This window comes from Thermobia domestica, chromosome 10, assembly GCF_964235325.1.
Source record: "Thermobia domestica chromosome 10, izTheDome1.hap1.1, whole genome shotgun sequence".
NCBI classification, from domain to species: Eukaryota; Metazoa; Arthropoda; class Insecta; order Zygentoma; family Lepismatidae; genus Thermobia; species Thermobia domestica.
This window is the reverse complement of record NC_137463.1, coordinates 239,292,385-239,317,482: the sequence shown is the minus strand read 5'-3', so window position 1 is coordinate 239,317,482 and position 25,098 is coordinate 239,292,385. Positions and strand designations below refer to the sequence as shown.

The following is a 25,098-nucleotide window of genomic DNA, read 5'->3' as shown; positions in this document are numbered from 1 at the left end:
GAGCATTTCCGAGTATTTTTTTACGACTTTTGCGACATGATGCCGATGAATCGATAACTGTCATGTCTCTATCCATGTCATGTCTTTTCTCGTATCTATTTTCTCGTAATGCACGACTCAAACGAATCAATTGTAACGTATACCGATTGCCCATAATGGAATCGCCAGGTTGTAGTATACAACACCCTTTTTGTTCCACCAGATACACAGCATGACCTTCGAACCATAAATATTCGGCTTTGGTGTTGATGTTCAAGTCGATGGCAACGATTAACCGAGCATAGCGTAGTATTGTTTCTTCTTAAGTTGTTGTAGAATATCCATTTCTTATCCCCAGTCCGATGTTAAGAAAAAAAGGTACCTTTGAATCAGCTGCTCGCAAGTGAAAAATTGCCTTTCAATATCTCTGTTTCAGTTCATAAGGCACACAGTTACCTTGCTTGTGAATCATTCCCATGGATTTCAGTCGTACGGAAACTGCTTGTTCCGTAACTCTTAATGATTCCTCAAGCTCCTCTTGCGTTTGACTCGGATCTTCATCGAGTAATTTTTTTCGGGGGAGGGGGGGGAGCTGCCCAGAGCGAAGCTTGTCTTAAACGCTGAAATCGCCATTCTTGAAACGTCGGAACCATTCCGTACATGATTTATCAATTGGAGCATTGTCACCATAAACTTTACAAGTATTCGATGCGCTTCTGCTGCACTTTTCTTCCAATTAAAGCAAAAAATTAAAACCTCCCGCTAATACTCCTTAGTTAACACAAAAGTTGACGTGTTCAACCCAGTAATAACTAGGGATTTTGTATGAAACTGTAAGTGATATAAACTGAATATCAGACAGATATCTAACCTCTCTGAAACCACCGAAATCAACTGTCACTATCAAACATTCATAACAGCCAAAGCCATCTTTTGAAAACGGACCGAACTAATTTGTACTCCCTATATAATTAAATTATCAATCCACATATTCTTATAGTACTCATCTTATTTAAGTAATAATACTTTGTAGGTGCTGAGAACAGATAATTCATTATAGGTTGAAACAGAATTGCACTGATATTATAAGTAACAATTTGTGGAAAATAAAACACTTCATGCTTTTCCATTTGACTCTGTAACTACTTTTTGGTATTTTTACTTTGGCAGCGTGTTACATTACACGTTAGTGAAAGTTGTTCGGTTTGGAAAGACAGATTTCAGTGGTTCTAATTGCTATAGTGGCTAAGGGGCTAAACTTTGCATTATATGGGGAGAAGAAATCTTTTTTCGTAAGTTTCTGTTACTCTAAAAGGTACTGATTCCCTTTTTGCTATTCTTACAATGAAATGTGGATTACTTTGGTACTACTGCTGTTACAAAACACTGAATTCTTTTCCACATTAAAGAGCAAAACATTTCTTGTTCGTCTTCACTTGTTCAAGCTGCTTCTGGTAGCATCTGTTAAAAGCAACTATTGTATTCGGATTCCGAGATAGCCTTTCTAAGATTTGTCTAATCGAAACCATACTAGTCACGAAACTACAACAAAATCACATGTTAAGAGTATTTAACCGTTGAATATGTAGTGATGTTTATAATATGAACGTTTGAAATTATTACTAACAAAAGGGAAGTATTTGCGAAATTAATGATAATAAAAATACTAGTAATATCAATCATTGACAATTCACAGTTTTTTTTAAAAAAATAAATGTTTGAGTGTCGTGCAGGAAATTAATTTTATTGAAAACTCACTAGCTTTGCAAACCTGTCAAGAGTACTCGTAAATAACTATGTGTATTCACTTATGTTTTTTATATTACAGCCAATCCAGCATCCTGATGAAGTTCTGTTGGGAACTACTATTCCTGATGGCCGACCTCCAAGGCCGAACAGTATCGAGCTTCGACGCAATTATCCAGATGAGAATCAAGGAACATACAGTCCTACTCATCATGCTCAGAGTCCTGCTGAAATTCATTACAGGTATTTGTCTTGTTTGAAAATCGTTGTTTTTTTGAATGTTATTTCGCTAATTGAAATCAACTTCCTTTAGTATCTTTTACTATTTAATTGTATACAGTGTGTCCCGCTTAGAAAAGAACAATTCCTAACACTGTAGCAACTTATTAGAATGATGGAAATGTTGTCATTGTGCAGAGTAACTGAGAAAGTTTTGCTAACAATGCATTTGGTGCTAGCTGCGCTTGGGCACTAACTATAAAGTCGTCAAAAAAAAATTATCACCTCTCGCCATTAGCCAGTTATCATATGGACGTCGTAACAGGTGTTTTTCGTATTATCACTGGCGAAATTGAAATCTGTGAAGTCTGTTTAGAGAAGTTTTGACGTGCAACAATATGCCTATCCCAACTCTCACCTGGAGTCGTTTTCCAAGAAGACGGCATTCCATGTCGTTTTTCTAACGTTAGAAACTTCCTGGGTGATCATTTCAATATAAGATAGATTGAAAAAAGTTTGAAGTTCATAAAATGGTCCCAGTGATCACCAAATCTTTCTGAGTGTGATCTCATCTTGTGGAAATTTGTTAAAAACCAGATTTATTATACATAGGTTCTAGTTTAGAAGACCTGCGTGAAAGAATTGTTGTTGCAATAACCAACGTCACTCCACAGATGCTTGAGAACATTTAGATTGAGGTGGATTACCGTTTTGACATTTACTGTGCAACTAACGATGTACAGTCGAAGGTCGTTAGTTCTGAGTTGTAGTATGTACGAAATTTGGTCGCTAAATCTTTGTAAATAAAGAAATTATACTACTTTCATTTGTTAATAGTCCTAAGTGGGACACGCTGTGTGTAATTTGATTAGTTTGCGGAACTTAAAATTCTATCTAAGAAAAATATATTGGACTTGATATGGTTTTAATTAGTAGCAGCGGAGGTTTTCTGTCTTTGTTATTACTTGTGACATTTATAGTGAATTATATTACTGTCATGTTCTTCCCTAATTATGTGTCTTAAATAATGTATGTAAAAGCACGTGTACTTTGATTAAGCTGTCTAAACAAACTCTTAATAAAATACCGGTATATATTAAGTAGTAATAAACTATTATTATTCAAATCTAATTGTATTGTGTTTGTTTCAGAGCTAATTATCCTCAGGATTATGAGGATACGTATCAGCAGCATTACGCACAAGGTCAGATAATTTGTGGAGATTCGTACTCCACTCCAACAGTGCAAACTCCTAGTCGCTCGAACGCAGCAAGGGCTGCTTCACAAAGGCCAACTCAGCCGCCTCCTGCTCCACCCAGTAGCAACAACTCCAATAACAGGTAAGAATTAATGTATATCGTGGAGTCATTGTCTAAAACTCTATCCTATTTATTATTACCATTTAATGTATGCATCTTGATGATAATGCTTCTTCATTTCACAGTGGAATTACATTAAATTAAATATATTTCGGAAATTCTGCTCTTCTTCTCATTAATAGTTAAGAAAACCATTGGAAGTAATCAGTGCCACTCGTAGAATTTCCACAAAGTAATATGAGGAAAATTGAAATGTAGAGGAAGAAGAATCATGTAAAAAGATTTTTTTAAATGCGATATTCAGACCAGCTGAACGTACAAAACTCATATTAGAAACCATGCTCAAATGAAACCTGCCTGGGCAACACTGCACACTGAGTTGAACATGTAGGAAAGTGTGTATTGGGCGAGTAACACAACAATTAGTACTAGACATGCATACATACCAGACCAGTTGTTGATGTGTCTGACTGGGACATAAAGAAGGTATAACAGCGATTGCAAATCTGTCCCGCGTTGATCAGTGGGCTGTGATTGAGTTCTTGTCAGTAAAATCCACAGGAGAATGAATGTAATTTATAGGGAGAAGAGTATATCAAAGTCAGTTGTAAAGAATTGTGCACGAATATTCCATTAAAGTCGGGAACATACGACACATTCCATGTCCAGTTCACGATGAGAGGTTCTGCTCACTCACCCTAGAGCCTGGAGTTGTCACTGTGCGACTTTCTGTTGTCTAATCCCTTGAAAAAATACCTCGAAGTGCAAGTGTTTCACAGCGGTAATGAGGTGAAAGGTGCAGAGATGGAATGATTCAGTCCACACCCAGAGCCTTTCTCGATCGAAGTTCGACTTCTGGGGAAGCTGTGGGATACCTGTCTCAATCACAATGGTGCTTACTAATCCCCGACATCCGTTACTCTTTTGATTCTTAGTTATTGTACTTTCTTTTGTGTATATGTTCTGCTTTCCGTGTTGGCCTGTATTACAGTTTTTCATTTTTACACGCTTTGTACAAAATAGTATTTTCTTTCTTTGGTACAGTCCTTCATCTTCTGTATTTGAATTTTCAATGTATTTCCTCGTGTAAATAAGTGACTACTGATTTCTTACCTTCGTTTTCTGTAATTATATTAAGGAAGGAAACATTAAAGTTTAACCAAGATATTAGTTGAATGTGATTTCATTATTTAAGTTACACATTTATTTCGTTGATTCTTAGTGTAGTGTTAATGATAAAAACTAATCTGAATTTACATTTGAGTAGTAGTATATAAACCACTTTATATATTAGTTAAATAAGTAAGTTAAATCGCATCAAGAGGTGGTACTTGTTACTTTCTTTTTATTATTCTGAAAATAATAGTTAAACATAGACCACAGTCAAAATTTAGGCTTTATACCATCTACTACTTAACAGAGAATTTTAAAAGCTTAATTCAAAGAGCGAAAAAGTGCTGCTATATCGAAAATTCAACCTGAGTCCCTAGTTTACCGTGATGGTATGTTAACTTCACACTATCCAGTTCTTTTTCTGACCACACCCATATTCTCACTCTTGAGGTCAGTGCGGAACCATTCCAGACCTTAGAATATGGGTGTATCCAGAAAGATGTGATGGCCTAGGTAATGAAGTGGTTATCGTTGAGGTACAGGAAACAGAAAACCCGGGTTCGATCCTCGGTCCAGTAGCACAATTTTTGTTCATGAGCTGCATTGAATTTGTGTTCATACAGAATATAGCGTAACGAACTTCCATTGTTTCGCCCGCTTAAAACTAACTTATAAGTTAATAAGTTCTGAAAATATTGCTTATTGCATTAGCGTAAGTCCATGAGGCGTGCTTTCGTACCTTCCATGTTATTTCTATTGATAGTAAATGGTATATCTTAGTAACGTACACTTGAAATGACACATATTTGACTGGAACACACGGAGTATGAACGTCCTTAAGACTATGTCATGGCTGATCAAGAACGTAATTAAATCAATATTATCCAACGTAAGCATTTCCATGCCCACTAGCGCCATTATGTAGGACTACGAGGTAACACTAAAACTTATTCTCAACTCAACACCATCTTAACATATCACATTAAACTTTACATTGTTACGTACACATGTTTTACAATAATAATTTCAACATTTTACTGAAGATCACGCAGATCAAAACCTTAGATCACCTCGAAACAATGTTAGAGCTTCATAGAGCTTGTTTTGCAATGTAGTCCATCTTGGCACAATTTCATGGTACTCTGAGAAATTTAACTTACAACGTTTGGAATTTAAAATGTGTTTTAAAAATTAATAAATATAATATAGGATGTATACACTTTCATATACCCAAAAAACTTAACATCTGTAGATGATGGTAGGATTGCAGCAATAGTTAATATGCTATGTTTCCTTTAAAGCCTTTCATGTTGTTGTATCACAATATCTTATTGTTAACCCACTTCGTAGTATCAGTCGGAGACGAAAGAAATGTATGAAGCTATCATGAATATTTTAAACAATACTAAATGCATTGTAATCTGCACCTGCTGTGAGCTATGACAAATGCATTTAGCTGGTAATGTGATAATGTCAAGTTTATAAAAACAGTTATCTAAGCGCATGTCATTGTTTGATGTAAAATGTTATTCTACAGCACAATAACCACGTATACTTCTGTAGATGTTACAGACCGATTTGAGTAAGACCCGTGCTTAGTGAAGGTGTGATGAAACAAAATTATTGTAAGGTAAACTTACAGACAGATTTCTATCTAAATCTAACTTCATTGATAACATACAACATACTCGACAAAATGAAAAGACAGTATCCGCTGCTGAGGTAAGTTGAGAGTTCGTACAACAAAGGCGGATGTTCCAAATTATGTTTTAAGTAATTGCTTGTTTGACTTCATTTCATAGTTTCTGAGACATGTACCTGTACAGTAAACCCTCGATTTAACAGATAGAATGTAGCAAATGTACTTGGGGTAGGAAACTGTTGAGCCAAAAACTTTAAGCAGGATTTTTAATGATTGTAAGACTGCTACGAATACGTTAAATGGAGGATTTAATGTATGTTCGCATAGTGCACATTGTTTAATTAGAGAAGTGACTCTCCTATCTAGCAGGTGGGTGAAGTTTTTCAAATAAATATATTAGTCTTTTCGTGTTTTTAATGTATTTTAATTTTCTTTGCAGCACTCCGACAGTGTCGTCTGCCGTCGGAACACCAACACGAGGTCGAAGTATGAGTGCAGGTCGAGAGACGTTGCCTCCACCACCTCCTCCCCCTGTGGAAAGCGTAACAACTTCCGGAATGAACGGACCGATTCCCATGCATGTGATCCGAACAGGCGGCAGTCAATCGGGTAGCCCCGTGCTCACCTCCAACCATTCCACGCCCACCCATTCCCATTCCATGTCTCCTCCCCCAAGCACTCAGCATATCTACGGAGGAAGCAGTGGAAATACTCCAGAACCTGTCTCCTCCAAGATAGCGGCCAATGCAGATGGAAGCGACCTCCCGCCGCCTCCGCCAACGCCAGAGCAACAGAAGCAAGCGAAGGACCACGTGTCTCCCTCACCTCCTCCCCCGCTGCCTCAGTCCCAGGCTTCTGTAGAGAGAACTCCATCTCCCGATGCAATTCCACCCCCACCTCCTCCTCCTCCGCCACCACCTTCGTCGCTTCCAAATGGACCATTGACTACTCCTGTGCCACATGCATCGCCGCCACTGGTCAACGGTGAAGTAGGGAAGACTCAGGCGAAACCACCACAGGTCAGTGAACAGGATAAGTAATACCATATGTTTTTTAGCCAAATGCTGCCAAATTAAACAGTTTCAGAGGTTTTAGTATATTAATCCACAACTAACAAATAATCAGTTTTGGATAGGTTTATATTGTCTAAATCAATCTCAATCTTTTTAAATTAAGGCTGGTTGAACTTGATGTGCGACTTTTGCTGAAAGTACGCTTTTTTTTTTTTTGTAAGTATCCTAGCTGCATTATAACCTGATTTCATTACTAAATGTTTCTGATTTTTCAACAAAATGCTGATTTTGGGAAACGGCATTGCGAACAGTCTCAGTCTAAGAACCAAAAGGAAACGTGAGTTTCTCTCAATACTCCCTCAATCTTTAGTCCAGCCATTTTCAAACGGTGTGCCGGGAGAAAGCTAGTACCATATGGAATGTAATGCACACTTTTTAGAGTTCATTATTTATAGCTTTCAAAACGGTAACAATAACGGTTTTACTTTGTGATACGCAATTGCGGTTCCGTAGGTAATGCTTCTTTATGATAAAATAATGTAAGTAACTTGGCATTGCCTATGGAAAAAAATGTTTGCTGTAGAATTTTAAATTACACAGTGTGCCAAAAGCTGAAAATGATTGAAAAAAAATCGCTTTAGTCATTATCGCTCGCTTTCGATCTCAGAAATCACATACATTGCATACATTGAAACCCCTCAAGTTATAGTTTACTTGCTTTTGAAGTTCAAAAGTGTCGAAGATCTAACACCATGTTAAGTATATTTCTGGAAATACTAAATTGGACCTATATTTCATCCTTGAAGACGCTAGCGTTGGAAAATTTCTGGTGTTATGCCATTTGTATGTTTTAGGGGAAAAATAAGTTTACTAGTTTGTATAGTTTGCCTTTCTTATGCAGAGTGTAGTTTCCTCTAATAGCTATCGTAAAAGAATATACATCGGTTAAGGAAGAACACTAGTGCGATAACAAGAAAGGTCAAATTTATTTTCGAGAGAAATAATAAATCATATAAGATATCTACTCCAGTTTCATTGAGTTTTTCTAACTTGAAATTGAAAAATATCTGGAGAAGAAAGAATCAGACAAGAAATAAATAATAATAGTAATGATATTTTGTAGGAGGAAATACACGTGTGATAAAATTAGCCTCATCGCTCCCCCACCCCTGGGTGTAGGTTGGAAGCAACTTCTAAAACTTAAATGAGGATCACCTTTCTTTTTTTTTTTTTTTTTTTAATTTATTGCAGATTCGGATTTTATAGGGATTTAGTAAATAAATTTTGATTTTTTTTTTGTTCAATTGGTTTTAGATGGCGCTGTAATCAGTAAAGTAGTTTTAAGGTTTAATAGGACACCCACGATTCATTCCAGAATAAATCTGCTATAAACAGCACCAGTCTTGTCGTAAATGTTTTTACGACTCGTGATAAATAGCACTACATTCAGCAAGAAGTAGATAAATTCCTGTCTTTGACTAGTATGACCCATGTTCACCGTCGATCAAAAGTTGATATGACGAAGCCTGTTTTTCGTACATTACCTCATTATGGGGGTGTTTATTTACGGTGTGTCCCCTTGATTCTCACGTTTCAGTTACAGTAGGTGCTCAAATTTACTACCTTCAAATGCTCTACATTTATTGATACTCGCATCGAATGATTGTACACAACTTAATTGTGCGTCTACCGTAATTTTGATTCACTGCATCATGTTTTCACGATTTTTTTGACATTGTATCTTTTAGGAAATCCAACGAAATAAATCTGGTTACGTAAGGTGCTATTAGGTCGTACGTAAATCAGAAACATCTCTCTCTTCTCTTCTATACTCAGGTAATCCTTATTTATGGAGTGACAGTAGGAGACAAATGACAATATGAAATATTAAAGAAATAAGGAAACTAGGAACAACTAGTAAAAATCGAACAGATAAACGGAGTTTAAAACAAACGAATCGACTCAGCGAATACAGTAACTGTCCAATTGAATATGGTATCCAAAATGTGAAATAAATACTTTTCAAAAGTAATACAAAATAAATGAATGAAATAACTGGTAAACAAATCTCTTGAACAATTAGATATTTCAGTTAAAGAAGTGTGACAAATAAAAAATATCGGATAGCCTTTGTGGAAGAGATGCAGCCGACAACAGCTATCATCGCACACTGCACCTAATTGCACTGCCACATACGACACATTTGAATTATATGAATTCATGCCGAATACAGAGCCACCTTTTACACCAGTTATCATGAGTCGAGGAAACGAAGGTAAAAGATTCGTACTGTATAGCGCAGATTTTATTTTGGAATGAAACCTTCAGTGAAACTAGTTTTCACTGATAAAAAATGTTTCGAATAAAATGTACTGTATTTATTTTTTCCGGCAGAATCCGATTCTGCAATAAAAAATGGGTGTTCCGATTTAAATTTTCAAAGTTACCCCATGAATGGAGGCGAGGTCGAGGCCGATCTAATTTTATCACACACAAATTTCCTCCTCCACAGTAGTAACTTATTGTTTCGAACACTTTTTCTGCGTCCGATGTTTATTTTTCCAGATATTTGACAATCTCTCAAGTTCAAATATTCACCCTGTATAACGAATAACTTATCAGAAGATAGTGGAAATATAACCATATGTACTAAAAGACTCCAACTGTAAACGTTTCATTAAATAGCGAGGAAAGAACTAAAGGGGGCGATTGAATTTAGAGAACAGAAGAGTAGTTGTACAGTAACCAGGCAATAGTGTCATCCTCATAGTCTCGAGAATTATAATATAACCCAGTGTCATAAACAGAAATTATCTTGAAAGAAAGGGAGAGATCCGAACTTTATTTTTTCAACACATACTAAAAATTTGATCATGATTGAGTTGAGTTTGATCGTGATCCTAACTAACAGTTGCTATTTTGTTTCGGCAGCTACTAGCAGCACCTTGCCATTTTCCAAACTCTTAATAATGTAATATTACTATCTTGTTGTCAACTTGGTTGTAGAAGAAATGTTAAATTTATCGTATGGTATATTCTTTTTACGTTGAATTATTTGACTAAAGAGTAAATATATTTATAAAGTTCTTCAAATGTTTGACATAATATTGTTGTATGCTTGGAAATTTCAAACATTTTGATACATAACTCGTCATCTATTGAGCGTATATGTAACTATAGCATATCACGTGAAAATTATGTTGTTTCATCTGTAAATCCTACATGATTTGCAAAGTTTTATATATATTGAACTATATATATTAAAGAACAAAATGTTCTTTAATGTCTACTGAGGATTCAGTTTGAAATGGTAGTTGCTGGTGGTGCTAGTGCAGCAAAGCCGAATCTAAGATGCATTTTTCGCTGTCGAACAGACGAACAATATATAAAATTTCTTTTATTGTGTTCATTTTTATTTCGAGAATTCTAGTTAGAATAATTGAGATTGTGTTTGGTGGAACAGCCGGGAGAAGCCTTCCACTTCGTTAGATCACTGTTGTAGTCGGTTAATGTGGTGATATTGAAGGAAAGAAAAAATAGCTTTAAAAGGAATACTAGTCTGAAAGTATTACAGCTTCATTGTTACTATTATTATTATTCGAGAAATAAGTGCAATTATTTGATGGTATTATAATTAACTCATACGAGGTGTGTGAGAAAAGTAATGAGACTGGCAACACTGTGCACGAACTGACAATGCTGCTGCCTCCACCTTCATACATCAGTTAACTTAACACTAGCTGTTGACTCAGTACAGGTTTGACTTGCCCCTGTTGCAACATGATTGTTAAGAACATTTGAAAATGAAGTTGTGTTTGTAAGGTGGGCTACGAAAAGGACCGGCAAAAGTTTGACCAACGTTATGCCATCAAATTTTGTGTAGAACTTGGCAAATCTGCTAGTGTGACATCTGAAAAGTTACAAGGAGCTTATGGAGAACAGTCCCTATCCAGGGACAAATCCTTTCTAGAAGGCCGAGAACAAGTGGAAGCTGAACCTCGTGTGTGAAGACTTTCAACTTCAAAAACCACAATGTGGAAAGAGGAGGGTCTCTTGCGAGACCAAATTGTCGGTTGATGGTGAGAATGATCAGTAGTCAGTTAAATTTGAACGTGTTTACCATCCATCAAGTTTTAACACAGGATTTGGACATGAAAGAAAATGTGCCCCAAGATGGTGCGAAAAAACCGTATCACACGGCCGCCACTATCAGTGATTTTTTGGCAGGAAAAAGCACTCAGTTGGCTCCTCAGCTCCTTTCTTTGCTGGATCTCAGTCCCTGTGACTTCTTCATATTTCCCCTTGCTCAAAAGTCACTTGAAAGGGTGCCATTTTGGTTCTTTTTGGGTAATATCGAGAAGAGTGTAACCGACGGCTTAAAAGGCATTTCACCAGAAATCTTTTAGCACTAATGACAAATGAAAACAACACCTCTGTTGCTGTGTAGCTTCCCAAGGAGACAATTTTGAAGGGGGTTATCTTGATTTGTAAAAATAATAAAATTCATTGTTAAAAGAAAATGTCTTTTGCTATTCTAACACACTTCGTCTAATTATCGAAACTTACCATGTTTACTCGCGTAATAGTCGCACCTTAAGTAAAAACATTCGCCAAAAAAACAAAAAGTCCGCATAAACGATGGGATTTTTGTCTTTGTGAATGAGTTTCTTCGAAATTCCTTATCTCGCGCGAATTCGACCAAAAGAACTTTTTGTATTTACTGACACGTAAACTGTGATCCATCTGTCAACAGAGATCAGGCAACCTACTTCCATCCTCCATTCTGCGGTCCCCCTCCAAATGTGACTTATCCCATTATGGTACCTGTTTACAACCATCTCGTCTGCTCTGGCATTCCACCGTATTGCCTCTAGAGTTTCAAACATTTGGTTGTGATTTCAAAAATCACTTTTGTTTTAATATTCTACCATATTTTATTTTTATATAGGCTTAATGCTGTAAGTATCAAAATTCGAAACTGTTTTGATCATAGCGATAATTGAATGGCAGTTTTCCTCGCGTAATAGTCGCAGTTGGATTTTCGTATTAAAAAATTAGTACAAAGAGTGCGACTATTACGCGAGTAAACACGGTAATAATGTTTGATTGAGCTTACTGGTTCTCTTCCTACCAGTTCACTTATTTTAGTTTGTCATGACTTTCGAAGTTTAATTTAGTTTAACGTTCTCACGACTTTTATTGGATTTTCATTGTGTTGGAATTAAGTTTTACATGGGGTTAATGAGCACACACCCAGGTAGATTATTTATAAGTCCAAAAGAAGACTTCATATGCCTTGAAAGAAAAATTCTTGTTTGTCCATTTGACAGGCTCAAAATTAAATAGCACTGTTTTGTTTGTTTGTGTGTTTAAATGCAAATTTCGTTAGGATAAAGAAATGTAGAATTTGTTTTAGCAGTATGGTTTGTAACTTGAGCGAACGCTTAGCAAATTAAATTTTTCTTGTATGTTATAGGTTATTTCAACTTCGCCTCCAAAGTTATCGCCACCAAAGATGATTGAAGTTACAGCCAATGCCAACGCAAGGAACAAAGCAGTTACCACTCCAGCAGCAATTTGTGATGCTAGATGTGATCTTTTGAAGGCCATACGTGATGGTAAGTGTCCTAGTTTGATATACTAGAACTTCCGGTAAAAGAAATTATTTGCCAACAAATCTGCATTGAATATTTTCTTCGTTTTATGATTAGTAAAAAAGGATGGGAAAAAAATTAGGAGAATATATTGACCGTTGTACTCAAAGATTATTTGAACGTTGATTTTAAAATCACTATAAATATTATTTAGTGATTTAGCTTATGATTAGTTTATTAATTTGGAACAGTAGAAACTAATAACAAAAAAGAAAAAGTAATGCTCATGTGTAACAGGAGTGTCATTTCAGATTTTGCTTGGGAGCAGAAGGGGGGGGGGGGGGCAAGACCACTTGATATAAGTAAAATTTCGCATTTATCACTGACTTACTACTATTCTATTGATAAAATTATATAAATCTCAAACTCCGGGGGGAGGCAATTGATCGTCCCTGCACCCCCTGAATGACGCCCTTGATGTGTGATTGTGTAAAATAGATGTTTTTAACACCTGATTCTCTATAGATAGATTCAGTGAAAGTCAGAGTGTAAATGCTCAACAGGGTTGGGGATTGAACGCCGGTCTCCGGCATATCGTACTGATACGCTACATGATTCTTCCCGGAGAGCCACGTATTACATGGTGTGATCAAAAAGTACGTGAATGTAGTTGCACAATGTCATCTATTGATGTTGTATCAGGGTGTCTATCGGTCACAAAAGTCACGAAATCAGAAAACAGTCATGAAAGTCAAGAAATTTAGCTTTTGGGCAATGATTCATTTTATCTGTACAAATATAAGTACAGACTGGAAAATTTTGTTCTATAAAACGTCAAACTCACCACCAAAAATGTCTATGGTTGGCTTTAGACGCTACCAAATCGTAAGCAAAGCACGCTTCTATCGCGTGCATGAAAATTCGGCCCAAGTCGCACCCAAATTCGCTCCTGAGAATGTTACTAAATTTTATGGTTTGGTAAAGAAAAGGTCACGAAAAAGTCTAAATTTTTATTTTGGAATTTTAGTAGACAGGCTGTGTATCCATTTCAACTAGTAAGACCGGTAGCCTAAACCTTGGGTACAGTCAGTGTCGCGCGTGACATATTAGTGGCTTCCAGAGGCAGAAGAGGACGTGTTAAGAGAATCTGTCTCGCGCCAACATTAAGTTTTGTTCTAATCTGCAAAGAAAAGTACCAAAGAAGCTCACGAAATGTCAAAATCAGCGTATGGCGATGAAGCGGTAGCATTGAAGACTGTTTACAATTGGTATGAGCGATCGAAAAGCGGCAAGGAGTCGCTTGAAAATGAACAACTATCAACATCAAAACGTGCAAAAACTGGCACAAATGATTTGTTCAAACAGGCGAATGATTATTCCAAATTTTTTCGAAGAACTAAACCTATCGTATGGCTCCGTGAAAAACATGTTAACCGATGATTAAAATGGCAGATGGCTTTTTTCTTCACCACGAAAACGCACCGTGCCACACCTTGCTTTCGATCCGCGAGTTTTTGGCCGGAAAAAGTGTTCCTGTCTGTCCACATTCGCTGTGCTCTCCAGATATAGCACCATGCGACTTCTAGCTCTTCCCAAAATTTAAAACCGTGCTTAAAGAAAACCATTTTGACAGTGTTCTGATATTAAGAAGGCCACGACAGAGCAGTTAAACGCCCTTTCAAAAGAAGCCTTACAGAAATGCTTCCTGTCATGGATTCAACTTTGGGATAAGTGCATTGCTAGCCAAGGACAGTACCTTGAAGTAAATTAAATTAAATTCCATGTAAGCTTATTACTTGGTTTCTGATAAAATTATTCACTTTTTTTTTTTTTTTTTTTTTTTTTTTTTAATCATATCTCGTAGTTTACGTTGTAGGCGTTCATGAATACATGGGGACAGAGGATCGTACAGGCATTGTAATTGTAAGCTGTAGTCGAGTCCCATGGTCAAAGTGGCTTAACCTAAAGAGCAAAAAATGGGGCTAGTCTAGAGAAAGGTGTGACGGCAGTGTATCACAGTGGCACAGTAAGCCGGAGACTCAGATTGAGTCCTCGACCATCTGTCTTTTTGGATTTCATTCAGTGCATACGTGATTTTTGTGTTCTACGTCAGTTATAACGAGCAACATAGTAGTATATTTTGATACAAGTATGACATAAGAACTTTTATATTTATATATTATACGTTATACCTAGTTTATTTTCAAACTTACGGAGGTGAAGCGAAAGGAAGAACTTGTAAACAAAGGGGACACATGGTTCTATGGTAGTTAAAATAACCTAATGAAATGTATATACGTTGAATATTCATGTTACGATTAGTATGTACTTAATCGTAGTAATCAAACCTTAGTAGTAGGCATTAGGCATTCTTTTTTCTATAACAAGTTAATAGTAGTTTGAATTTCAAACAGGACAAAAGAAAAGACAGGGGTTCAGTGGTAGAACTTTTACCTCTTGACTATGAGAGTTTATGGTAGACAAGTTTTTTCAGGGATCCAGTTTTCCTACTTCAGTTCGTCTACATTCGTTTGTTTGCACCTTTCTCTTTTATACTACAAGGAATAATAAATACTGAGCAAAATTTTGATTTTTCCAAACAAGGAATCATTTGTTTCAGTTCGTTCGAAGTTATCGATCAGAATGAGTTCAATATTAGATATAATATGTTACTCACCAGATAACAGTAAAAACATATTTATAAAAATTGTACACTATAACCGATTTCGTTAAATACTTCATCAGATAGGAAGAAAAAGCTAAAGAACACAAGCGCGTGTGTGATTGTTTGTACTATTTTCATCTTTCGTTTCCACCATCTATTATTATACTAATTACAAGACTGTTGAAATAATCGACAAGACTGATATTAGTATCCAGTCCATAGTTTTCTGGGTCACTTGGATGAATAGTGTCGCTCCTGATGCTGCATATGTCCAAATTCATCCTCCAGCGGCATGGAGTAGGTGAATGGGGTGGGAAAGAGATAACTTGTAAAAATATTCGAAAATTACCGATATTAGTGTCCAATCTCCAATTTTTGGGATCGCTGAGACGAATAGTTGCATACTCGATGTCGTTTTCAAGTGCAAGATCAGCTCCCATGGAAAGAGGGTGGAAAGGGAGTGGTATTACGGATTTTCGTCTTACACAGGTGGTGGTTTCAATTTTTTTTTTCACAGACCTATTTTCCCCGTGCTTAGAAGGGACATTTCAGTTGGTGTGTTTATAAAATTTTTCAGTCTTCAAGACAGTGAATTAACCTGGTGAACAAAGGCATAGAATTAGTAAATGAAACTAAATAGGAAAATTTTACAGACCAGTCTACTAAGTAAGCGTTCATTTATTTCCTTAACAATTAAATGTAAAGATGTATCAGCTTCTGTGTCCACGTAAATATTGCTAATACATACACTAACAACTGCTAATTTGTTTCAGGTATTAAACTGCGAAAAGTGGAGAAAATCGAACAAAAGGAGGTGGAGCGAGTGACAGCGCTGCATGATGTCGCCTCGATTCTTGCAAGACGTGTCGCTGTTGAGTTTTCGGATTCCGATTCCGCTTCGGAAAGTGAGTATGACAGTGAGGGATGGGAGGAAGAGACGAGTGCATGATATCAGGCCCTGCCTCACGGGGGTGGGGGCTCTGCTCATCGGAGAAAAAGTAGCTGGAAAGCCAAGAACTTCAATCATCAGGAGCCATGTGATATTCTTGCCAGTAGTGAACCACAGCCGGATAGTAATAATAAAGAGGAGAAACCGGTGGAGAATGAGTGAGTGACAAACAAAACAAAAAAGTGTCTTCAAGAAGAAAATAGAAGTCTTGCTACAATGCTCTTCAAGAAACTTCTACAATGTCTATACTTCTACTATTACTACCGTTCTTCTACTATTACAATTACTAGTTACAAGGTTGTTTACCAAAGTCTTCTGAAAAAGAGAAAAGAAAAACATATTAACTAAGTCACAATGAATTCCATGCTCTATGATAGTCCTAACAATATAATGCACTGCTTTTGCATTACGTTTGTGGTGCTCAGTTAACGCTGTCTTTATTTTTGCTTAGTCAGGGGCAAGAATGTGCAACATAACTTAATGAGCAGGTGGCACAAAATGAAGGAGAGGAAAAGAAGTTGCATTTAAAAAGGAAAAGTGATTACGATCACTGCTTAACTAACTTTTAAATAGTTGGACAAAACCTAGTTCTGGTGTGGGCCCACCCTTTTTTATATATAAACATATTATTTAAAATTAAAAAAAAAAAATGCCTCGGAGATAATATTGTACAGATCTGCTGCTGGTTTGCAGATGGTAATGGTAAAAAAAAAAAAAATATGTGGAGTTGGCTTACTGTATTTTTTTCATTACTTTTTTTCGTGTGCTGCGAAAGCATTGTTGCCGAATGATATTTCAACCAAGTTATTTGGTTGTAGTCAGAACTGTATTCCATGATGTAATTATTATTATTCAATTTTACAATACGAAGAAAAAGCGCTAATTGTAAATGAACTTCCATTGTACAGAACTGGGAATTCTTGAGATGTTCCAGGGATTTATATTAATATACATATAAATAATATATATATATATATTATTGTATAGTAAATTTTCTTATATTTGTGAGCTTTATTTCACCATATTGGTTTGTTTATATGATAAAATATGTAAAATAATACACCGACAGTAATAATTATATATATAATGTAAATTTACGTCGTAATATACGTATGTATATGTGACGTAAAGAATACTGCACATGATAGCAGCAGTATGAACAAGTAATGGATTTCCTTGACTGAAGACACAAAAAGTAGATCCAGTGTGGAAATCACTTTTCAGTGACCTTCCAAACAATTAGAAGAGTTTCATATTTATCTAATGCCCGAAATGTTGTACAGTTTTAAGTTATTTATATGCCTTTCTGTTAAGAACAGCAAAATATTTACCCAGCGTTGGTTGAAAACCAGGCCATTCTGATCATGAAGTCAAATTAGTGTTTTATAATGTTAGAGAAATGCCAGCGAAACCAATTATGTACATAATTTCGTAGAAATTACACCTTGAAATTTCATGATATTTTGGATGGGAAATGCTGTAAATTGCATTTCATTGCATTAAAACTTTTGAATAGTATCATTTCGTATGCGAGGAAAAACATAAATGTCGCTTCTTCATACTTCAAATGATAGTTTATATTATTTATTAATGGATATCAATGTTATCCACACACTAAGAGCAATTCAATGTAGCATGGTAATAGTGGTAATGTTTTAAGAGTGTTCCCGTCAAATATTTAAGCAAAGTAGTAGTTTACATGCAAATCACTCTAAACCGTTAGTACACTTACTGTAGGTGGAGTTGCAGTATTTATGCATATTTAAACTTTTACTTTTTTATTATTTGAATTTTATTCAAAAATAGACGGAAAAAGCAGTCTGATACTACTTACTACAGAGTGATCCGGAAGTGACCATACCCCCCCCCCCTTTAGTTTCAACAGTATAGTGTTAGTTATGGTAGAATGTCTATACACAGTTACCTTGAAGTGAGTCATAAACATCAGTATGATCACCATCCATGTCGTAACACAGCTGAATTCTGCGCCAAGTTCTTGCAGATGTTTTGCGGAGATACTCCGGAGTCATGAGGGTGAAGACGTGTTCCACAGCTGCTCGTAATTCCTGCGTTGTGTGATATCGATTGTTTCTTACTTGTTGCTTTATGAAACCCCAAAGAGCGTTGTCTGGTGTCGTCAAGTCGGACTTCTTGGAGGCCAGGCAAAGGGAGCTGGTAAAAGATGCACAACCTCTTCCAATCTAGTGACCAGGAAACGTCTGAATCAGGTGATTGCGCACGTGAATCGCTAAGTGCGCTGGTGCTCCATTCTGCTGTATCACAATAGTGATTTTCGATACCATTTTCTTCCAGTTGAACCAAGCAATGTTACCAAACAAATGTGGGTAAAACCTAAAACCGTCAGAAAACACTAATTATAGGTACGCCCACTTCCGGACCATCCTGTATAAATTATTTTAGTGCTGTTGGCAAATGCATAATCTGTAATACAGACTTCGAAGTCTTCAGAAAAATTGTATTTTCCAAACTTTACATGTGGCTAACCGGTTAGGGTACACGCTTTTTGCGCGGAGATCTGAGATCGATTCCCGGTATGAACTCATGTGGTTTGAATCCCACATTAAGTCGTAGGTCCACGTCTCATATAGCCTCACTGCTGAGCGGCGTGTTAAAATCAAATCAGATCAAATGATTACATGTTCTTTGCCAGTAACGTTGATATTAAGATTTAAGGTAACTTAAATAGTATAACATTTCTCATATTGGAATTTATTTTTAGTTTCGAAGATATGAATAGATCATCTTGTATAGGATAGACACTCGGAATTCTGCTACTATCTTTTACGAATTGCTTTCCAGGAAGGCATTTTTAGGAATTAATAAGGCTTAAAAGATAGAGGGAGATGAAAACCTAAAAAGTCTGACAGGAATTTAGGAATTAATTTCTTTTAATTTGGTATTCCTACGTAAAAGAGAGTAGCAGATGGCAGAAAATTCACTGTTACAAAAAAGGACAGCATAATTCAGGTGCATAAAAATTATATCAGTATTTGTGCTTTAATATTAATGGTAGGTGTACAAAGAAAAGTTACTTTCTTTGTGGTTTTCCAAAATGGAAAGATTGTAGAATGTAATTGTTTATTAAATCGATTATATTTTCTTACGTGAATATGCTTGTTAAAATGTGAGAGTTGAGTACAAGAAAACCAAATATAATAAGAATGGAAAAGGTCCTATCTAATGCGCTTTCACAAGTAATGTATTACAACTTACGGGAAGTATTCCGTAGGGTTTTAAGGCATGCTTCGCCAAACTCCCATTCCGGGTCTCATGATTTTATTCGCATGTCTTTCTATTTCGTTGAAAACGTACTTATAGCTCAGCAGATACCATTGTCGTCTAACATTCAAGTATTGGTGGTGGTCACGTGTTGTTCCAGTTGCCTTTAAGATAACGATTTGTAATAGTTATACTCAAGTTGAAATATGTCAGCAAATTATTTGTTTCAAATCGCTTGTAGTATTGAAATACATCTCTTCAGTCTCTTCTTGCCAATTTTCCATACTTTCGTTAGGAAATGTCCCTGAAACCTTCTCATACATATTTAGGTCAGGAAGAATTATATATGCATGTGTTTTGATTGTAAGTCGAGGAACAGCTGCAACAGGTTTTCAAAACCTTGTGGTGGAATTTGGTGAATGTAAATTTGTTGCAAGTAAAGTATATTTTGTATATATTTGATGACAATAGTAAAAACTCAAGATAAAAGAGGCTGTGATTTTAATTAACATTGAAAGAATCTGTGTTTGCCATGATGAAAATCATGTCGCAGTATTGTGCTTATTGCTTTTCCATGTCTTGCGCAAAGCATGTCCTTGTCCAAATAGTATTCCAGTGGATCTCCCATACATTTTGTGATTGCTCCCTAATCCGCAACCAGAGTCAAAATTTTCTGGGAAAAAGCCTAATCCCGTATCACAATGTTGGAATTATATACGCAGTCTCATTTACCAGGTGGGGGACAAAGATTAAAATGGTCGCCATAAGCTGCCAACAATCAACTCTAATGTTAGCAGATCATCTACGTCTTTTTTTCTTTAACTACCACTTAAACCTTTGAAAGAAAGAAAAATATTTCAACACGATACCGACGTCCTGACAAACTTTGAAACAGAACTGAGTACAGATACGTTAGTGATTTCCGGTTACTACAAGTAAAATTTGACACTAATATGTAAGAGAATTCTTTTCAAGGCTTGACCGTTTCCTTCTCATAAATGTTTTTTAATAACTGATCGCAAGTTGTAGTATATTGCATGTGGAAGAGTTTTTAGGTAGAATCTTTTTTCAAGTAAGTTTGTGGTGGACATCATCATACTCGTGGGTTATCTCGGGGTCCTCCCACTTTATCATTCCACCAATTCTTCCATTATCAGTAATTTGCTTTCATCATTGTCTCCCTTAGCGTAACGGGCATAATCGTGGGACGTTCAACTCAGAAATTTCAGAATCTTTTTCGTTCTTACAAACGCATATATGACGTTTAATATCCAGAATATAGTTGATACTAACGATCTATGTATAAAACCAATGGCAAAGAACCATGCAAAAATAAAGTACAGCTTCGATGAACGACATGTGATTTTTTTTTTTTTTTTATTTTTTTTTTTAAACAAGAGGAAAAGACTGATTAAGTTGTGATAGATGTAGCATGTATTAGATAACTTTTCCATCAAGTGTTAGGGTTTAGTATGTGACTGGATCTGTAAGAAATGAAGTAGAAGTTTTCTTTGATTTTGTTATTTGATGTTTAATTTCAACATTCCTTGAATGTAAAAATAGTTTGTCATACTTGTAAATAACATAATAACACATTTGCCTTATTCCTATATATATGTGTATAGATTAAGTAGTATTTATTTTTCAAACATGTCGAGTTGAAGAGTGTACTAGCGAGTGATTTTCATGAAATTTAATTTTGAAATTTTTTACTGGGATCTCAAATTTAGTGCCGTGCTACGTGCTTACATGTAAACTCGTTATTTGCCAAAACGCTGAAATTGTTATTTCGGTTACAACTTCAGGTTTATAACTTCAGGCATACTTGTAGTACAATCCGAGACTTTCTAGGACTCGCGAGACTAAAGATAACTTAATTTTATTATTATTTCCCTGCTTTTACAATTCCAGTTGAAATTAGGGAACTGTATATTCTGTTTGTAGTTAAACTATCAACTTACGTTTTCTGATATTGAGATAGTACTTCAAATTAAAATAATTGCTTTTTCGATTTTCGTGTTTACAACATTTAAAAATGCAAGGACGCTTGAGTAGATTTAACGTTTTGGCTTCGTCCTAAGGAGACCAGGAGTTCTATTGTTGAGTCGAGTAAATAAGGTTCCATGATCCATACTAATAGCAGCAATATACTTATTGTATGTCCCGGTGAGATATCCAGTTCAGACTCCTATGGTTCGGGGCTAATGTTAAGACTGTAGATATACCTCATAAGTCTTAAATACCAACATTCGATACATTAGGTTTAAAAATAACAATCAAATGCCGATATAGTATGTACAATGAAGTTGAGTTGAGTTGATTTTAGTTTAGCGTCTCGTTCAGCAGCGAGGCTATATGAGACGTGGACCTACTGATTAACGTGGAATCCGAACCACATGAGCTCCCGCCGGGAATCGAACCCGGGTCTCCCACGCCATATGTACAATGGAGATTGTACTTTGTTTACTGTAGTGTTGAAATTTTTTTCCTGTCAAAGGGTATCACCTCTTCTGGCATAATAATAATAAATTCATAACTGAGAATCAGACAGTTAATTAATTGCAATCAATGTAAGAAAAAAAAACTATAACGTTTAGGTTCATGTATGTATAACACATCGGATTCTATCGTTATTTCTTGTTATACAAAAAAAAAAAAAAAAAAAAAAACTGTATTATTATTATTATTTTCAGAATGTTGTATGCATTTTTGCGGTTCTGATAAAACCAAGGCACTCATTTTGTTTCAGTTGCATTCGAAGGATCAGATTTGTACTAGTTAGAAATTGCGAATTATGAACTTTGTATAGTTCTTGTTCATAAGCATATATTCGCTTTGACTTCTGGAATTATGACGGTAAAGCGAAACTACACTGCCCTCATTTAATGGTGCTTTTTTAAAAATAAATACTCTTGATAATAAATAGGATTTTGCCTGATCGCTACCGTCTTCCGAAAGCTAACAGGGTATTCCTATTATTGTCTTTCTGAATAAATGGTTACTATGAAATAATTGTCACTCCTTTATAAGAATAATTCAAGAATTTTGCTAGTCTTCCAAGTTTTGTTAATAGTTGTATGATTTTATTTTTCTTTTATTTAAAAGGAAGGGCATACGTTTGTGTTGCAGAGATTTACATATTTCACAAAAGTTAAGATAATAATAATAATAATTTTGGTAATTTAGTTGGTTTGATGTCCGTATCAAAGGTTAGACTGATATATCTGCTGTATTGAATTAATTAAAATATATTAAAAGAAAAATAACGCAAAGCTGCGTACGTGCGGGGGAAGGGGCTTATTACATCTAGTAATTTATTTTACACATGTGAAAAAAGTAACACCTACGTTTTTTTCTTATTTTTTATTTGTCCCCGTTTGTAGTCAGTTTTAAATTAAACTTTCAAAGCAGCATCTCTGCTGCGAAGGTTTCTCGGTTCGATTCCAGAGCATGAGCATTTAAGATTTTGTATTCGTAAGTTTGCTCGGAGTTGTCCCGTTGTGATTACAAATTTCCTTTTACCATTCGTCTCCTTGGGGCGTTGGTTAGAAATAACTTCAAACTAAAGATTCCATTTCACTTTCAAGAGCTTAAATATATATCTTTGCTGCCATTTTGTCAAATAATAACAGAATAAGTGTAAAAGTTGTATAGTGTTCAATTTATTTTACGTGATTGTGCAATGTGAAATGCATGTATACTGTACTGCAGTTAAATACTCAACTAATACAAAAAATTCGTTGTAGTGTAAGTGACGGATACCAAATGTCACGCGTTTTGTTATTATTCAGTACTGTATTTTACTTTATTTCAAAAAAAATTTCAGTGTCATAGTAGAGATTCTTCTATCTGTAATGTATCTAACAGCAGCAGTTGCATCTCTTTATTACAGCATTTCTCATGTATGTATATAAAGGTGTTCTGGAGGTTCTGTTAATACTTTTTGTGTGTGTGTGTGTGTGTGTGTGTGTAACCTTATATCATTCTTTAAGATATACATCTGTTTCACTATCATTAAATAATGCGTAACGAGTGTTAAACTAACGATCTATTAAAAATTTAAAGATTTAGTTAAATTACATGTTAGCACGAATGATATTGCTAATTTTAAATGAAATTGTCGTTAGTTAAACAAACGGTTAATTTTAATCATGTAGATTATTTTATGAAAGTAAGAGTAAGTCTGGGAAATCCATTACTGATTTAATTATTCAAATACAATGAATAATGAGCAAAATTTCAAGAAAGATTTGTAAGTATAACAATATGTTTGGACTGTTGTTTCTTGACCACATAAGAAAAAATATGGAAGACCAAGACAGATCTGAACGAACTTTTTTTTTTCTTTCTTTCTTGTGGGGAAAAAATATTTATTAAGTGACTAAGATTGTTTGATATCCTGCGAACTGGTTTAACGGCAGGAATTCTGTGATTGTACCTGTCAGCATTTTGCTGATAGGTTGTAAAATTTTGAGTTGTAGTGTGTTTGTGGATTCAAGTATTTGTTGCATAAAAAGGAAACTCGTGTGCATGCATTATATACGATTGAATGAATTATTAGTTGAATTCTAAAATTCAATCAAAAATAAAACAACTATTTAAAGAATAAACAAATTTTACTTTCACTGTGTAGTGCACGTATGTCAATTCATTGAGATTTGTTTTGTATATTTTATTAAAGCTTATTTAGAGCTTTTATCAAACCTTAAAGCTGGAATTGCCCAGGCATTTGTTATGAACATCCTCACATTGGTAAATCAATTGAATCACAGACAAAACAGAAATATCTGCAAACAGATTTTTTCATTGGTAAGGATTCATCACACAAGATCTCTAATTTACGTTGTATTAATCAGAGAAAATATAATTTTTACCGTTTGCCAAACATCGTTAGCGTCATCTAGTCTAGGAGGCTCAGGTGGGAAGGTCATATAGCCAGAATAGAAAAAATAGGAACACTTGCAAAGTTTTGACTGGAAGTCCAATCGGGAAAACGTCCATTAGGAAGACCTAGGCGTAGATGGAAGGACAATATTAAGATGGATCTTTCAGAAATAGGAATAAAAAGTAAAAAGTCGATCCTGTTCGCTGAGGACAGGTCAGTGGAGAGTTTTTGTGAACGCGGCATTGAACCTCCGGGTTCCATTGGTCATACAGTTAGTTAATTAATCAGAGAAGGAAATGAAATAGATATATACTGCTAAATACGAAATTTTTAGTAAGCCAATATAAACTTTTTCCAATATCGATATATCTCCGTGTTACCAACTACCAGAGCAAAAAATCAGAAAATGGTCAACAAGTGACATATCATGTAAATCCATTTCTTTATAGATTAATTCAGAAAGTAGTAATTTGTTTGGTGTAAAAATGTAAATATGTTTTGCCATCTTCATATAGCTATGAAGATACATTCCAATAATAGCAGTTACTATCATTTGTATTGCTAGGCATGGATATTGAACCCTTAAGTATTATCTATGTCTTGGACTCCCAGATTTTCAGACTAAAATACCGCGACACCTATGAATCGTTGCAGTATAGTTATTTCCTTGCTTTAAGCGTGATTTTACATGTCGTACGAGTAATAAGGTATGTTTTGAGCCAAATTGCGACGCT

General features: G+C 35.4%; 1 protein-coding gene across 1 annotated transcript in view; it reads left to right on the top strand.

Annotated features, from left to right (window-relative positions):
• Window positions 1-24,093, top strand: part of SCAR (wiskott-Aldrich syndrome protein family member 3 SCAR) — a 95,263-nt gene extending 71,170 nt beyond the window's left edge. Inside the window, exons 6-10 of the mRNA XM_081729403.1 lie at window positions 1,808-1,968; window positions 3,096-3,284; window positions 6,458-7,037; window positions 12,508-12,649; window positions 16,064-24,093. Coding sequence (XP_081585529.1) covers window positions 1,808-1,968; window positions 3,096-3,284; window positions 6,458-7,037; window positions 12,508-12,649; window positions 16,064-16,239 — 1,248 coding nt within the window. The 3' untranslated portion in view covers window positions 16,240-24,093. The remainder of the gene's footprint in view (window positions 1-1,807; window positions 1,969-3,095; window positions 3,285-6,457; window positions 7,038-12,507; window positions 12,650-16,063) is intronic.
• The last annotated feature ends 1,005 nt before the right edge of the window (window positions 24,094-25,098 follow it).